Source organism: Talpa europaea (assembly GCF_964194135.1).
Source record: "Talpa europaea genome assembly, chromosome: 9".
Classification (NCBI taxonomy): Eukaryota; Metazoa; Chordata; class Mammalia; order Eulipotyphla; family Talpidae; genus Talpa; species Talpa europaea.
The window spans coordinates 72,184,932-72,203,008 of NC_140076.1; the positions used below are offsets into that span (position 1 = coordinate 72,184,932).

Here is an 18,077-nt window from a genome sequence, read left to right on the forward strand (position 1 = left end):
CTCCACTGGGAAAGCCCAGAGTGGGGCCCCTCTGCCCGCACCCCCCCCCACACTTACGATGTTCATGAGCGTGAGCAGGTACTTCTGCACGTGCTCCTTTCCGTGGAACTGCACCACAGAGTCATCCACGCCCAGCAGGACCTCTATGTTGTAGTCGTCCTCGGCGGTGTGCCTGCGAGTCCTGCGCCCCGAGCTGTTGACACGCTCCTCCAGGACGCCCAGGGCTCGGCTGAGGCGGTCCAGGCTGCCGGGGTAGGCCCCTGTAAGGACAGAGGACATGGTCTGCAGCAGCAGCTGCAGGGTCCAACTCACTAGAGACGTCAAAGCAGGACAAAATCCCACTCGGCTGCAACTCAGTACCTGCCAATACCAGGCGTGACAATCCTCTCAGGGAAAACTCACACACTTCTCTCCATTTTACAGAACAAACTGAGGGGCAGAGAGGACAGCAGTAGTGCACCAAGCTGACTCAGACCCAGAAGCATACAAACCAGTACCTGGGCCAACTGCAGAGTCCAGGCCTGGCACCCAGCAATCAGGGAAGCAGTGGGTGTGGGCAGAGCCAGATCCTTGTGCTCATTCGAATTCCCACACACCCACATGCTCCTGTAGGGCTGCCTAATGCCGGAGAGCTTTTCTCCCACATGTGGGTGCCTGTCATAACCGGCCCGGGTCCTGTTCTCCTCGGCATTCTTCAGGTGGGTCTCAGAGATGCCTGGTCTGGGAATGACCTAAAACCTCAGGTCATCGTGAGATCACCCACCCAGGGGGTCGTGTTCAAGCCCTGCAGTCCCCAAAGCTGAGGGTGGGGCGGGATTCTGGGTCAGCTGTCAATGCCCCTGCACTGCCTCCTCTCTTCAAAGAGTCTTCCAGAGTGGTTCTTACTCATTCCCAAAGCCTCTTGTCTGCTGCTTTCTCTACACAGGGATGGGAACTCCCTCAATATAAAGGTGGCACAAGACAGACCCTAGAAGATCAGCGCTTCCGAAAGATTGTGGCAGTTGAAATACAGGCAACGCAGTCTACTGCTGAGGTCCCCACATCCAGTGCTCTGGTGTGCATTACTGCCCCATTTTACAGACGGGAAGGCTGGTGAAATTCCAGTGTGGCTGAGTCTCAGCCAGGAGCTCTCTGTTTTACACCTGCTGTCTGTTGTGTCCACTCCCCAGTCCTGCAGCCCTGTGCGCCGCGCCCCCAAAAGGCAAACAAGCACACACGCGTATTCAGCAGGCGCCACCCAGGACACCTCTGGGGACAGGACGGCAGATGTGCAGGCAGTGCTGTGCAGAGCCGAGCACTCCTCTGGACTGCCTGGAGATGATTCAGGGCCATCCCTGCAGTTCCCAGAGGAGATCCGGCTACTTAAACCTGACAGGGGGTTTGAGGAATTGCTGCTCTATTTTTACACATTTATTTCGTTGCATTTCCAACAAGCAGGGACAGCTCACCTTCAGAACCACCTTGGGAAACAGAGAAATGGTAATTTCCATAAAAACCTTCTCTAGGGAAGAAGCTGGAGTCATCCTCTGCCCCTGCCCCTGCACAGCCAAGGGTCACTGACGGGTAGTCCCCGGGCAAAACCAGACTATTAGAGGTATCTGTTAGGGTCACGTGGTATTTTTTAATGTCTTATTTGTTTGAAAGTATTTAAAAATTAGAAGTTTCATATTAAAGTCTAGAATAACCAACCAATCTTGAGGAATTGGGGATAGGGTCACTGTGGGCAACACTGGGCTGTGGAGTGACAGCCACGCCAGAATACAGGACAGACCTGACCTACTGCCCTTCCTGCCCTCCCGGTTGTCAAAGGCATCACGGTGTGTGCCCCAGACCCTACTCCAGGGAGCTGCTGTGTCCAGAGTTGGCTATGGCACATCCTCTAGCTGCTTTTGCTAAGCAACCGTTTCTCACGATGTTGTATACTGCAAGTGCCTTAACAGTAGCAGTGTGTTCTGAAGAGGCATAAGAAATGCATTCCACTGTGTTCATCCTGGATGTCTCCTTTGCTTCCCCACAATGGGTTTCATCCTGAAGTTCAGGTGATGCAGCAACCCCAACCACACCCTGATCCGAACTGGCCTGTACCTGAAGCTGAGCCTGCTGTGGGGAGCGCGGACCGGTGGCCGCCTCCTGGCCTAGCAGGTCCAAAGCCTGTGCACATGTGGGTCCTGTAGGTTTTAGGCTCTTTGTCATCTCCCTGCCACCCCCAGGCGCCCTTGCAGGCTTGTAGCTAGCCCCTGGGTGATAACGAGGTTGCCCAGCCCCTTGCTCCATCCCTCACTACTGGCCTGGATACCTAGCTGTCATCTCTGCCCCTCTCCTGCTGAGAAGGGAGGACAGAGCTAGCCTCAGCCCTGCTGCCCTGTGCGCAGCCTCTTCCACTGCTAGTTCCCCAGGGAGGCTGATCTAGAGGACCTTGGCAAGTTGAGGCTCCCCTAAAGGGAGGCATATGTGGCAGAATCCTATCTTTTCAGTGGTTAACCACAAGGGATTTCATTTTGCTACTCCCTGTGCTGGAGACCCTCTGGCCAAAGCGCGGGGCTCTTTCTGCCCCTGTCACAGACAAAATGACACAGCAGGGAGCTTCCAAGGGCTGCCCCCAGTTTTAGAGTCTCTAAGGGGAACAAACAGGATCCCTCAAAGAGTTGATCAACACACCGAGAAATGGGTGGGAGGAGGGAAGCAGAGTCCCCTGCCCTCCAGAGGAATGGGTCAGTCATAGCCACTGAAGCACAGGGCAACACCTGCACCCCCAAATCAGGGGGCATGCACAGCCCTTCACAGTGACAAAGCCCTACCCCCCAGTAGTCATCCCATCCCCACAGTAGGAGGACATCCTTATTACTGTTCCCATTTTGGCATCAAGGAACCTCACGAGTGCAAAGATTAAGTGACTGAGACCAACCACACCACAGAAAGGAGGACCTGGGACCCAAGCTTAGGCCCAGGACCCAATGTTGCTAACATGCCCCAAGGGGCTCCTGAACGTCACCAGCACTGACAGTGGTTTGGGGAAAACCTAACTTGATAGAAACAAGCACATTTAACCTGGAGAAGAGGAACTGGGGGACACGGGCGGGGGTGGAGGGGGGAGGCTTGAGTTTGCATATCTTGGGAGCATGGTGTGGGAGGGACTGGTTCTATAGGTTCAAGGGCGCCAGGGTGTTTGTCGTCCCTGTACAAACCCCTTTCCCAGGACTTTGCTGGGCTAGTCTTTTGGCCTAGGATGCCCTTTCTACTCCTGCCCAAATCTAGCTCCCTACTACTAAGGCTGGCAGGAGTCCCTCAAAACACCCAGAGGCAGGCCCTTGGTAGCAGAGCCCTGCTGCCACCCACACTGGGCTCAGGGATGTCTCTGGTTCCCCCCCCCCGCCTCCCCCACAGAGTCCACTGCACATCTTTCTTTGGGGGAGGGGGCCAAGAGCTTTTAGAAGCCACCGTACAGTGACAGAGAAGGCTGCCTTCCCCTCATTTCTCACTGGCTCTGCTCTCACTCATCCTTCAGGTGTTGGCTGAAATGTCACTTCCTCTGGGGCACTTGCCTTATTTCATCCTAAATTAAAATAGGCTCGCTCTGCCCCCAATCTCCCTGACAGCATGCTGGTTTCTTCCTGCATAGAATGCACTATCAGTTGCTGTTCTGATCTCACTTGTGAATCTGCTTGGTCATTAAATGCATCTCCACCTCAGATGGAGACCCCTGCAGAAGACAGGGTCATGGGATGCGGTGTGCCTCCATTTCCCCAATGTTCCAAAGGTAACCGCAGGGTTGGGAGGGGTAGGATCCAGGGAAGAACGGCAATGGGGGGGGGGGGGCACAGGCCTCCGCAGAAGGAGATGGGGAACTGGGAGGTGAGCTGGAAGGAGAGGCAGGTGCATCGGGGTCAGGAAGGCAGGGGACAGCATAAGCAAAGGTGAGGGAACAGCACGGAACACAGGCTGCCATAAGTACAGCTTACTTTACTCACACAAAGGGTAAGTGAAACAAACTGAGTAGGAAGAGTTCAAGCAAATGGGGTAAATAGAGAGGTGCTGTGTAATTGACAAAAGGAAACCAGCCACAACATTTTATGAGGTAAAATATCATCCAAGTCATTAAAAGGACACATCAATAAACAGTTCACCAAGAAGATAATAAGAAATATAAAACTTTATGCAGCTAACAGAGCTTCAACTTGAATGAAGGAGAAACAGAAAAAGTCACAGTTCTAGGTGCATTTTAATACACTTATTCCAGAGAACAACATATGAGTTAGATCAAACATTGGGTGGGGATATAGAGCATCTGAATTATTAAGACCACCTAGTAGCCAACAACCAGAAAATGTGCTCTTTTCAAGCACAAATGGAACAATATCCAAATCTGAGTATATATTAGGACAAAAAGAAAACACAAGGTCTGTCCACAGTCACTAACAATGAGACAGTATCAGAGAGAGCAGTAAGCAGGAAGGCCTCAGGCCCTGACCACGGGAAAGCAAAAGCACAGTGCTTCTAAGTATAGGCCGGGTACAAAACACAAATGCTAATCACTGACTCAAGCTCAAAACCTGAATAAAAAAGAAAATTGAGGGCCTCTCTGGTGGCGCAAGGGGTTAAGATGCAACCTATGAAACTCTCTGCAGCCACTGTAGCATGAGTTCGATCCCCGGCCAGGGAGCTACCCACATGGCGTAGCAGACTTCTCCTGACTCGCCCGCTGCTCCCCTCAGCAGTGTATTTCAGTAGATCTCCCTGTTCTGCATCCCACTGTGTCCCTGGTGACTCCTCTCACCCCCCACACCTCTGGCCTGTACCCCAGTTCTTGTATGCATAAATCAATCTTTTTTTAAAAAAATGAAAAAGTAAAGAAAAGCCAAGAAGGTTTCACAGAAGAGTTTTACTAAACTTACAAGTAATACTTCTTGCCTTATGTAGACTATATATGTGAAGCACAATGCTTTTTTTGTACATGGCAATAACCAGCTAGAAAATAGAATGGAAAGAAGGATTTATTAATACGCAGTATTAACATACCCCACAATACACCTAGGAATAAACAAAAATAAGGGATGTATAAAGACCACACACACAGAGTAAAGTCTAAAACATTCCAGAAATACAAAATGCCTCAGTAAATGGAGACATAATAAAAAGATCCTAGATTGGAAGTTGATTTTATTCAAAATCAACCTACAAATTTAACAAAATCTCTATCAAAGTTGTTAAAAATCCAACAAAATAATTCCAAAATTCAACTGGGAGACTACATATAAGAGAATTTACAGGAAAAAAAATTGAATAATGATAATAATAATGGAGGATATTTACTTTTGCAATTAACAGAACATATTACAATCTAACATTAGCTAGAAAATAGTAAATTAGTGTCATGAAGACAGATCAGTGGAGCTAAATACAAAGTTCAAAAACATTTGTGTAAGGACCTAGGAGTGGAATTGCTGGATCATATGGAAGCTCTATATTTAGTAGGTCCAGAAATCTCCACACAGCTCTCCACAGTGGTTGGACCAGTTTGCACTCCCACCAACAGTGCAGAAGAGTTCCTTTTTCTCCACACCCTCGCCAACATTTGTTGTTGCTAGTTTTTTTAATATGTGCCATTCTCACTGGTGTGAGATGGTATCTCATGGTAGTTTTGATTTGCATTTCCCTGATGACAAGTGATGTTGAACATTTTTTCATATGCCTGTTGGCCATTTGCATTTCCTCTTCAGAGAAGTTTCTTTTTAGCTCTTCTGCCCATTTTTTGACTGGGTTATTTTCTTTGTTGTTGTTGAGTCTCATCAGCTCTTTGCAGATTTTTGTGATCAGTCCTTTATCATGAGTGTTGTGTGCAAAAATGTTCTTCCAGTCGGTGGGGTTTCTCTTTGTTTTTGTTATTGTCTCTTTTGCTGTGCAGAAGCTCTTTAATTTGATGTAGTCCCAGCTGTTCATCTTTGCCTTCACTATCACTGCTTTGGGTGATGTGTCCGTAAAGATGTCTTTGAGGTGCATGTCATGTAGTGTTTTGCCTATATTTTCTTCTGTATATTTTATGGTTTCAGGTCTTATGTCTAGTTCAGAAATATTAATTCCAAAGGGCACCTGCACCCCTATGTTTATAGCAGCACTATTTACAATAGCTAAGCTATGGAAACAACCCAAATGCCAAAAAATAGATGACTGGATTAAGAAAATGTGGTACATATACACAATGGAATATTACTCAGCAATCAAAAAAGATAAACACATGCAGTTTGCAGCAACATGGATTGAGCTAGAAGGGATCATGCTCAGCAAAATAAGTCAGAAAGAAAAAGAAAAATACCGGATAGTCTCACTCATAGCAGGAATTTAGAAAAACTAAAGGGACCAGGAAAAAGACTAATTAATACAAAGTAAAATCAAAATCAACAAGCAACTATGGACCAGAGACACACTGCAGTGGGGGGGTATGGGGGAGGGGCGGAGCGAGGAAGGATTAGGGTCAAAATAAGGGGGGGTGCAATTGTATGGGGAATATAACCAAAATGAAAATGCGTACATTGTGCAAAAATGAAAAATTATGTAAGAAGTATATAAAATAAAATATTGAAAAAAACAAAAAATAAAAACAAAGTTCAAAAACAGATCAAAGCTTATGAGGGGCTTCAGGGTAAGAAAGAATGGTAGATTGGGCCTCCCTGGTGGCTCAGGGGTTCAAGACAGTGCTATCAGTCTATCACCAGCAAGTTCCATCCCTGGCTGGCCAGGGAGCTAACCCACATGACACAGCAGATTTCTCCTGCCTCACCAGCTGCTTCCCTCAGCAGTATATTTTAGTAGGTCTGCCTGTTCTGCTCCCCACTCTCTCTGGTGAATCCTCTCCAAACCTCTCCCTCCACCCCCTGCACCTCTGGCTTACACCCCAGTTCTTGTATGCATAAATAAATAAATCTTTTTAAAAAAATGGTAGACTGAACACATATTCTAATTTAGTTCCTTCCTAGAACCCTGTTATAACTTTAGTAAGGGATTTCTTTTTCTTTCTTTCTTTCTTTTTTTAATCACAAGTCAACAAGGACATGGAGAGCAGGAGAGGAAGAACAACAAAACTGTTGGAGGCTGGAAAGCAGATGGCCACCTGGTAATAGACTTAGTATATCCAAGAAAGTTGAATCCAAGTTGTCAATGAAGTGAGCCAAGACTCCCAGCCTACATCACAGAATCCTCCAAAGGCACCAAGTACCTTTGGAAGCAGGAATGAAGGGCAGATTGTAAAAATCAGGACCAGTAGTTAATGCCACATCTCCACACTCCCTGTGTCCTAGTAACAGCCCTTTCTCCACATTGGTAGCTCTGGAAGGTCATTCTCTCTCAAAAAGGTGGAAAAGAAGACCTCTAGGTTATAAGTACTGAGTATAGTTAAGAGCATAGCTAATACACTAAGAAAAATGAACACCAAACAATGCCTAGACACCAGCACACTCCCAAGATGCCATATCCCCCCCACCCCCGGCAGGAGGTTGGGTGCCATTTTTAGGTATTCTGATGAACCAAAGACCAAAAAGCAGTATCTCTGTCCAACATACCCCTCACCTACAGGCATTAAGCTCCCAGTCACTGCTTTGGTTGCTCACTCTTACACATGAACAGTCAGCCAAAGTTCACCAGCTTTCTTTGTCCCAGACATGGTAGATGATAGAGAACAAGATGAAGCAAAACAACTAGAAAGAGGACAATGGAGGAAACTGATTGCACAAGGATGTAGTAAACCTATCACCAGTAATCGCTGACCTAGAAGAAATCACCTTCACTTGACAATAACAGAATGAGAAGGACAAAAGGGTTCTTTGTTATTTGTTAGTATCCAACATGGTAGATAAAAACAGATCCACACCATGGCACATTGTCATGAAATTTCAGAGCACAGAGAAGATTCTATAAACTTTCACAGGGAAAAGTAGGAAGTTGGGGGAAGCAGTTACAGAAGAGGTCACAAAGGACTGGGACCAGTAAGGAATCAGACTTCTTCAAAGCAGCTTGTAGAGTAAGAAAACAATGGTGCAAAGTCCTTAACAGTCTCAAAAAAAAATTATTACTCAACTGGAATTTTATGCCCTCACGGTCTCAATCAAGTATGAAAAATGAAAAAGTGGAAAATATTTCCAGATACATAAGCTCTCAAAAGTTATACCTGTCCAACATTCCTCCTCAAGAAGCTACTTAAGATCATGTTCTTTCAAAACAGAAAAGGTAACCAAGAAAGTGGAAAACGAGAGAGAAAAAAAGCAAGAGCCTCAACATGAGCTATCCCCCTTGGGGAACAGTGGAAGGTGACAGCTCTGCACTGGATGTAGAAAGTGGGCAAACCAAATTGCAGCAGTAACACCCAAAAGATTGGCTTTCATCACCAAGATCCCCATTTCCATTAGGCCATCTTAACCTAAGGTCAGATTGCCTAGAAGAATTTGGCCCAGAATCTCATCAGAAATTAGATTGTCTTGACTATTACTAATGAGACTGTCTCCCCTTGTGCTCTGCTGAGGAAATGCATGCCCACTTATAGAAGGCTCAGCTTTTCATGGAGAGCTGAAAGTAGGCTCAGCAGTCACAGGGACAGAGCAGCTTCCTCTGACAGTACTGCTACTGCATGTTCAGCACTTGGCCCCACTTGAGGCCCAGCTTATTCCAATTTAGCACAACTGTAGAGAGTCCTGTGTTTCCCATGTCTCACTCATGACCTTCCTCGCAACTTCCCAAGAAGGAGTCTTGTCAATTCCCAGAGAAGCAGATATGAGACCACAACCAGAAAGACTGTTCTGCTTACCCCTCCTGGAGCCTCCATCCAGCAGGGGGCAGTGCTACCCTCTCTTTGCACTATGGTGCTGTGCTAGCTCTCCATTTTAATCAATATTAATCACCTTTAATATTCATTTATATGTAAGTTGTAAATAGAATCAAATAATAAAATGGTAAATAAAAATAGTAAATGACAAGTAGCAATTCAAACTTGGGTAATTTAATGAATGGTGGAAGTGGAGCAAATGGATCATTTTAGCCATCTGGCACTTCTTCGTCAATTGTGTATAAGAGCCTCTGATGGCCAGTAACTTCACTCTTGGATCTAGATCCTAAGGACATCAGGCATCGATAGGATATCTCAATCCCTGTCCTGGACTGACCCTTGCCCTGAGGGCCATTTTTCATTCCTTAGACTATTAGTGCAGACAGACATGCTTACGTGGGGCCATGAGGAAGGAGTTGAGAACTAGTCATTGCAGTGTTGCTGGGGTAGGATGAAGTGGGGATGGGGGCTAGAGGCAACCTGAGTGTCATCAGTGTACAGCCGCATACCCCACATAGTATTGCACAGACACTGAAGTCAGACATTCACATAGACAAATGGATCACAGAAATAGTGCAGAGTACTAAAAGTAAGAAACAGCACAATTTATGCCAATTAAAATGAAATAACACTGATTTTGAAAAAAAAAAATAACCCATACACTATGACCATTTTAGGATGTTTGCTCATTGCAGGGGGAGAGGAGAGAGAAAGAGCTGGTTGTGGGGATAAATGGTTCCTTTTTAAAAACAATTTAGGACAATTGGTTAGATGCCAGAGGAAAAGATCAAATCCTGGCTTTGAACCATAAGCTTCCAACCCACCCCCCCACCCCACCCCCAAAAAAAATCCAACTTGCTAGGTGACCAGGGTGAGGAAAATGAAGTCATAGAAGTATTAGAAGAAAAGTCACCTTAACTTTTCTTTTTCATGATCTCTGCTTTAGACTCCAAGGCCAGTGTGCTTTCCCTCTGTGTCCCTATTCCAAGAGCTGATATGCACGTTCTAGGCCTGTACTGGCCACACATTTGAGCAGATGGGTATGTTTGCTGAGGGTGTCACTGCTGCCCAACCTGTATAGCACGTGAGTAAGAACAAATCACTCTCCTTTCCCTAGGACTCAGGGACCCTTGAAGTGTAACTTTGTGTAATCACTGCAGAGCAGGAAGGGCTGTCTTTCACAGAAGGGGAGAGTGAGACTTACTGAACTAGACCAATGTCAGCCCAGTTCTGCTAGGGCTTTAGTGCCAATCCAGTTCTGCTGTGGAGGCCTACTGCAGGGGCCTCAGGATAGGCTCAGAGGGACCAGTTCTGGACACCAGCAGTCTTGAGGAACAAGCATACTGGCACCCTCTACCAAGAGTGGGTCATCTAGAGAAAAAGTCATCTCTTCCATTTGTTAAGGACCAGGAGAAATCCCTCCCTGACTACAAATTCCCCTAAAGATGATCATTAAGATAAAATATATTTATGTAGAAGCATAATCAGGACATGGCAGAAGTCCTCTCTGAAAGCAGACAGGCTCTTTGGAGGCTCTGGGAAGCAGAAAGAGGCTCAGCCCCATGGGGGCCATCAGCACAGAGCCCCACTGGTGAGCTTTATTAAAAGAAGCTCATTAGGATTATTTCATCCCAGCCCTGTATAAATTTATTACTGAATCTGAATTAATTTTTGCAACTCCAGCAGATGCAGTCCATCCAGTAAAATTTTTACGACTCAAGGTTGAGGGGAGGGGAGGTGCTCATGGGGCCGGCCCAGGCTAGCCCTCAGAGTACATCCAACGAGGGCTGCATCTTTCACAGCTGCACTGAAACCTAGAGACAAGAACTTGAAGTTCCGTAAATTGCCTCATGTCCTGGACCTTGCCCTTCTAGAATTTAGGGGTGAAAGCAGAAGGTGTTGAGGAGGAGGAAGAAATTGCCCCCAGAACATGCCCTTCTAGGGTATGGGGAACGAATGCTCCTCTGTGGACATCCTGGCCCGCCCAGCACCCAGCTGCCCTGTGGAGCCACCTGGTATTGTGCCACATGGATGCCTGCCCCTTTTCTGGGCATTGATCCCAGATTTTTCCTGGGTGATCAGCAATCTCTACTCCTAGTCCACATGGCTCAGAGGGAGCCAACCCCCCTGAACCCCCAATCCAGGAGTGTTTACATGGCTCAGGCAGGCCAATAAGTCCTAATGCCAACCATTGGTTGGAGTACATGGGAAAATACACTCTCTGGTCTCTCTCCTGGGATTGCTGAGCTGAAAAAATATGAAGTAGGGGCAACTGGGCACCTTCTCTCCCCAACTGAAAGCATATTTGAGAGATGACAAGAGCTGGTAACACCGTTTAGGTCCTGAATTAGCTGTGGCTAGTTACACACCTGAAGGTTTCCCTATCTTTGAATAAATTCATTTGGATTTGTCCTTTGCAACCACAAACATCCTAATACCACACACACACACACACACACACACACACACACACACACAAATAATTACATGCACTGGCCTAAACTAGACATGACTGGTTCTGTGGCGAGAGCACAACTGAGCACTGGCTGGTGCCTCTGTGTTCTGCCTTGTGCTCCACTTCCTATCTCTGGAGGGACCCCAGTGATATTTGTTATGGGACCAAGGCAAAGAGGTCAGGTTCTGGCCCAAGATACATGTCCTGGAAAAGCAAGGAAGGCTTCCTGAAGCCACCATGGCCCCAGGAGAAGTGTTGGGGCCAGCAGTGAATTCAGCCAAACCATCCTGGATGGCCAGGAGCCCTCATAGCCCCTGCCCGGCTCCCAGTGAAAGTCTCGGGCCTACTACCTACAGCCCTCACACAGAGGGTCCCAATTACCCCTGTCCCACTGTGCCCCCAACACCAGTTAATGAGCAAGGTTCCTCTTCATCTGCCCAGAACCACCCTCCAGCTGTCATCTGAAGCCACTCACCCTCACTCACCCTCAGGGAACCATGAGGACTTCATGAGCAAGGAGATCCCCAGGGCCTGCCCTGGAGAGTTCCTGAGCATAGCCAATGCCGGAGAGGTCCCTGGAACCAGCTGCTGCCTCCAGGGCACTAAAGTCCCCCCTGTGGGCAGTCAGCCAAGGGAAGGGGAGCTGGACCCAAGTTATCTCTTCACTGTGGCTCCCCCGCACACAGCTGCCAGATGGTGGGATACAATGGAGAGACTGGCAGATCGCTTAATGAAAATATTTACTGTGAACTTCAGAACAAAATACAAACACCCACAGGTCCCAACAGAAGGGAGGATTCCCCAGGATTTCGTTTTGAATGTGGAGGAAGTGGAGGCGCACGAGGGCGCTGACAGCCAGCATCACAGGGCCAGGGGCCCAGCAGCTGCCACCCATCACAGCCTGTGTGAGCACATCACAGCAGGGAGAGCCCACACCAGTCCTGTGCTCACGCCAGAGTCCTAGATTTGGACAGCGGCCTCTTAGACATCGCTTGCTAGAGGGCCCTTGGCTCCCCACACCCAGAATCCAGGACAGAACCCCTCCCCTGTACCTACCCAAACCTCCAGCTGCACCGTCCTTCTTGGGGGCAGGTGGCACCTACACCCACACAGGCACATATCCGGACCAGGGCCTGTTCCCCTCCCTGCCTCCTGGTCCTCTCCCTCCTTGTCCTTAAAGGTCTCAGGGAACCCCATCCCCACCCCCTCTGCCATTGCTCTAGCTTGAGTCTCCACCAGGAACCAGTCCCTCATTGATCTTTTGCTTCTCCAAATCCAAGTTCCAAGGCACTTCTCTCTAGCTGCCAACCTCAGTCTTCCCTGCTAGGCCCTTCTTCTGCAATATTGGGCCTGTGTCACCCAGGCTGCGTAGGGCACTTGGGGTTCCTGGTAATTTGGGAAGAGCTAAGTGCCAACACAAATGGGAGGTATGAGGTACAGTCCAGCCCTACCTAAGGCCCCCCTTCTCCCAGACCCTGACCTAAACGTGTGGACTCTCTGCAGCATACCTTGTGCACTACCTCAGTCTGGCCAGGCTGTTACCCCCTCTGCCACCTCCCACACTGCTCCTTGCTGGGGCATGGCACACAGAGGTGCTGGGGTTGGGACACATGATTGTCCTGCTGACACACAGGAAGGCCACTTTCCCATGAGGGAGGATTCTCCAGATACCCTTGTCAGTCAGGTCCCCTCTGCTGACAGCAAAGATGACACTGGCATATCGGACATATCTTATTTATTCTGCACAACAGCCTCATGGGACAGAAACGGGCCCCCTCTAAGGCAGCTAGAGGAACAAACTCAGGAAGGTCACAGTGCAGAAGCACAGCCACACAGCACTGAGCAGGAGGAGGCAAAACAGCTGAGTCTGGTCACGGCCCTCAGGCCCTCGAGGGGCCACTCACTGTACTGGGGCCTGGAGATGAGGGTTACTGAAAATATCGAGGGCCCCCACCAAGCTGGGGACCACATCCCAGATCCCCACCTGTCCTGACCTCACAGCACAAAGCCCCACATTCCACCTCACTTACACGCCCTCAGCCTTGAGATGCAAAGCTCCAACAGGGAGGAGAAGCAGGGTGGCCCCCAGGGCAGCACAGAGGAGTCAGACAGCTCAGCAGGACCTCACAGCTTGAACCAGCGGTATCTTGTGAGCTGGACCTTTTAGATGCTCTAAATGGGAGCATGTGCCGCCCACAAGAGGGAGACACTGAACGCCCATGTCAGGGCCCACAGTGGTGCTCTGCACTGCTCCAGGGTGAGGGTGAGGGCACCGATCACCGGGACTCTGCACATCAGAACATGTCCCAGGAATGCCCATGTGCAAGGCCCTTATACTTTAAAGCCTGACTGTGGATGCTACAAAAAAATGGGGAGGACAGATCCCAAAAGTACTGCATAGGCAAGTCTGAGAGGGCAGGATTTCTCAGTTTTTGTCCAGGGCCTGCTTGGGGAGCGGAAGGGAGTGACCAGGGAGTGCCTCACCCCACCCCATGCCTTGTCCCAGAAGGGCAGTGGGGTAGATCTGGTAGCTGAGGCCTCCTGACTTTTAGGGAGACCTGTGGGGTTCTTCCATGCCCTCCACCCCATGCCTCTGATGTGGGCAGGGTGGGCACACTGAATCTGCCCAGGGGAGTGCTCTGCATGGGCCAATGCTCATCCTTTGCCTGAGTCCTGCTGGGCCAAGAAACCCGGAGCTTCCACAGACCCTCTCTCCCAGTGAGCGTCAGGGACACAGGGGCCCTCACCGCTGGAAGGAGGTGTCTCCTCAGACCCACCTCTCTCACAGATAAATTCCAAAGTGCAAACTGAAGGCCCCCAGTTTGGCTCCAGTGTGGACCCCAGCCATATCATTCAGCCCTCAGACAATGTGTGAGTTCTATGGGTGCTGAAGCATGGGGTCCAACAGAGATGCTGATTAGCCCCAGTGCACCCCACAAGTCTCTCTCCATGAGACTTTCAGGCTTAGGAATATCATAGCCTATAGTCACCAAGGAGGAAATTGGGGGCTCCCTCTAGTCCCCAGAGACCTGGAGCTGCCACGCCTCCACAGCAGCCATGCGGAGACACTTATGATGCTCCCCACGCAGCACCAAGCCTTCCATCAGACTAGAATGTTGATGGGGCTTAATTTGATCGGCCCCATTTAGAGAAGGGAGGAAATAAGAAATCGGAGCAGGTGCTGACCGCTATGAACTTAATCCACGGTGCAGCCTCACAGGGGCCTTTCCAAACAAGCTGGGAGGCAGAGAGAATGCATGCCCAGGTTCTGTGGCACCTGAGGACCATCCTTCCTGCAGAGAGATGGTATAGGCCCAGATCACCAGGCCCATGGCTGCCCTGATACCCCAAGGGCTCCAAAGGACAGGTTGGGCAGAGACTACAAGAACCATATGTTTGCTTTGAAAAGTTTGGGGTCTCCTTCCTCATTTAAAGGTAGATCTGTCCTGGCCAGGTGTGCACTGAGATGCTGTGAATGAAGTGCCACCCTGGGACTGTGCTTCTGAGCTCCGGGATGACTTGCCTGCCCTGCCCAGCCCTGCCATCATGGCACAGGCACCTGACCACCCCAGGACTCAGCACAGGCACTACCAAGGCTGCTGGGGGCTACTGCTCCCATCTCCTGTGGTGCTAGCCAAGCAAAAAGAACTGCATGACCCAGCCCGGCCATGTCACTGGGCACCTCACATTCGTGTCACGTGCCCATGACATGGGGTCTGCTGCCATTGACTGCTCCCTCTCCTGAGAGGGCTGTTGTCATGGCTCTGGGCATATCCCACAGGTACCACCTGGTGCCACACCACCAGTCTGAACTGCGGACCAAGCATAACACCAACGCGAGCATCATTAGGACTTCCCAACCTTGGGGTCCTCATTGTGACAGTCACATGGACTCTGCCCCTGCAGGACCAACAGGTGGTTAGGTTAGGCATGCTTCACAATGTCCCCCCATTTCTCTCTGCCCCAGACACACCCTGCTTGTGAATGAAATCTGGAGAAAAGGCCTGCATTTCCAGAAAGAAATATGCTCCTTCATTTTCCCTGAAACAGAGGCCTTATTGGCTTATATTATTTTTTACTCTTTTTTTTTTAAAGATTTTTTTAAAGATTTTATTTCTACAAGAGCCAGGGTAGAGTCCAGACGCGCGGGAGGGTGAGAGGACTCACCAGAGACAGAGTGGGGAACAGAACAGGCAGACTGACGAAATACACTCCTGAGGGGAGCAGCAGGCGAGACAGGAGAGGTCTGCTCGCCATGTGGGTTGCTCTGAGGCCAGTGGGGATCGAACTGGCACTGCAGAGGCTGTGAACAGCTTCACAGTGCTGTGCTCAACTGCCAGCGCCACCAGAGAGGCCCCTTATTTTTTACTCTTAACAGGAATATTTTGCTCCCATAAGAAAACCTTATAGGAATATGGCCTTGGGTCAAGGGACAAAGGGGGCATGGTGAGCCCTAGGTGGGCTGGAGAAATCACAGTGACTGGGTCTTATTTTGGATTTGCATGTGAAGTCTTTAATCTTTAGCTATCAGAAAGCAATTTCACAATACTGTAAGCCTTGTGCTGCCATGTGAAGCTCACCAAACCTGGGGTCCCGGGTCAGCCACAACCTCGACTCCACACTCTGGTGCTTATTCCTGGGAGCCCTCCCCCTACCTGCCGGCGAGACTATAGGGCAGTCAGATAGACCAGACTGAGCCATATGTTGACAGTCCCTCAATGGATAAACCTTCCCCAGCTGCAGATAGCACTCATGGCTTACCCTCATCCTTTTCTCCTTAAAGTCAGGTCCTAGGGGGCAGGTTTATCATGGGATCCTCACAAGGGACCTAATAAATGTTGAATGTTTACCCACACAGCAGCCAATACTGAGTGTGTCCCCAACTCCTTCTATGTGTCAGAGGTCTTGGCTAGGTCCTATATACAGCAAGGGTTCACCAATATCACTGCACTTCATGTGAAGGATTGGTGTCCTTAATATGTAAATTGCTCCTTCAAATCAACAAATAATTGATTTACTATTTTCAATTCAAATTGTGAGGTTCAAACTGCGAGGGCCCACTTATACCTGAATTTTTTTAAGCATTAATGGATTCTTTCAACCTCACATGTTGGTTGGCTAAATCTATGGATCTGGAACAGTCATATATGGAGAGTTGACTATAAGGGAGTCGAGGACTTTAGTATCCTCGAGTGAGGGGGCGAGGGGAGAGATGGCCCTGAAACCAATCTCCTGGGGAAAGCAAGGGTCAACTGTGGTTAAGTTCTGGAGGAATCAAAAGTTGCATGTGGATTTTTTTACTCCCTGGAAGTTAGTGCCCCTAACTCCCACATTGTCCAAAGGTCAACTGTATACGAAAATATGTTGAAACTCACCCTTAATAGAAGAAACACAAGCACCAGATTGTCAAAATAAAAATGTAGAGGAGGGCCACCATGATGAGTGAGGAAGCCACACGTAGGGTGCAGTGTGGAGGCCCAGGCCAAGGAGAAAGGCAGCCAGGGAGGAGGGCAGAAGGCATCAGAGACACCTGCTCCATGAAGGGGAAGGACCTGAGCCTGAGGTCATGGTGAGATACGTGACCCAGTTTGTTCTTTAGAGCAGCCTCAGTGTCCATGAGGATGAGGGGGGGCAGGGATTGCAGCAAGTGGACAGAGGGCTAAGAGGTAGCATCGCTGATGTGCAGGGGCAGGGAAGACTCTTGTTTCCCACTGCCTAAGGGTCCAAGGTGGGCAACTCTTCTTAGGTGGGCCTAAGAATCCTTGGGGGAACCCTGAGGACAGATCACCACTAGACACTGAGGTCCGAGAGGTCTGGGGCACACCTGAGCTGGAGGGTGATCTGGGAGTCCTGGGTGCACAAAGTTAATTAAACCCAGGGTTTGCCTTCCAGGATGCGTGAGATAGGGAACATCCAAGTGACTGAAGCAGGAATGGGCCAGGCAGACAGTGAGCTTTACCACTGACGCCTGCCCATTCCCCGGGATCCCATCTGCACACCAGGCAACTGTCCAGGTCTCTCCAGCCAGGTGCCAGAGGGGGCTGGCCTGGGTAGAAGGTAGGAGGAGTCCCTGTCACAGGACCTTGTTCTCAGTCTAGCGCAGCCACTGCCTTGCATCCACCGGAGGCCTCTCAGAACAGCAAAGGCCCCACAGCTAGAAAGGCACTCACCAGACATCTCTCGGTCTGCTGGCTTTGATCTTGGGATCAACAGGATCCCAACCTACCACACCCAGCTGACATTCTTTGCCCTACCAGAACATTCCCAAGCACCTGCAGGAGGACCCTGGGATGCCAGACTCCAGGGAAGGTGCCTTCACAGCTGTCGCTGGTTCACCATCTACAATGATCCAAGCAGGAACCTCAGCCCCCTTCCAAGGAGGTGCTGAGACTCATGAAGTCTCAGTGGATAAGCTGGAAGTCTAAGCCGCCTGCCCCAAGTCCTAATCCCAGCAAGGTCACCTCCCACCTATGAGATACCACCAAGCCACTCTCCCTTTCTGAGCTCAGTTTCCCCACGTGAAAAACAAGCACAACAATCTTGGCAACGGCCCACAAAGTATGTATTCAGATACACAAAACAGCTGAGGCTTAGAGCAAGCAAGATATACTAAGACCCCTCAGGGTTAGACTCAAATAGCTTGGAAAAGACCAAAATATAGGAGTGGGTACAAACCCAGACCCCCTTATCCATTCTCCACAGGCCAGTGGCATCCAGCTTAACGAAGGCCTCTGGCTTCCACCAGTAAAAACTCTTGGAAGACTTCCTGCCCACACCTGGGACTCAGGGGTGCATCCCCTGCCAAGCTCAACT

General features: G+C 49.4%; 1 protein-coding gene across 1 annotated transcript in view; it reads right to left on the reverse strand.

The window, feature by feature from the left end:
* ADAMTS2 (ADAM metallopeptidase with thrombospondin type 1 motif 2) overlaps window positions 1-18,077 on the reverse strand; it is a gene marked incomplete at both ends in the record, with an annotated part of 215,062 nt that overhangs the window by 83,474 nt on the left and 113,511 nt on the right. The window contains one exon of the mRNA XM_084244362.1: window positions 58-260. Coding sequence (XP_084100488.1) covers window positions 58-260 — 203 coding nt within the window. The remainder of the gene's footprint in view (window positions 1-57; window positions 261-18,077) is intronic.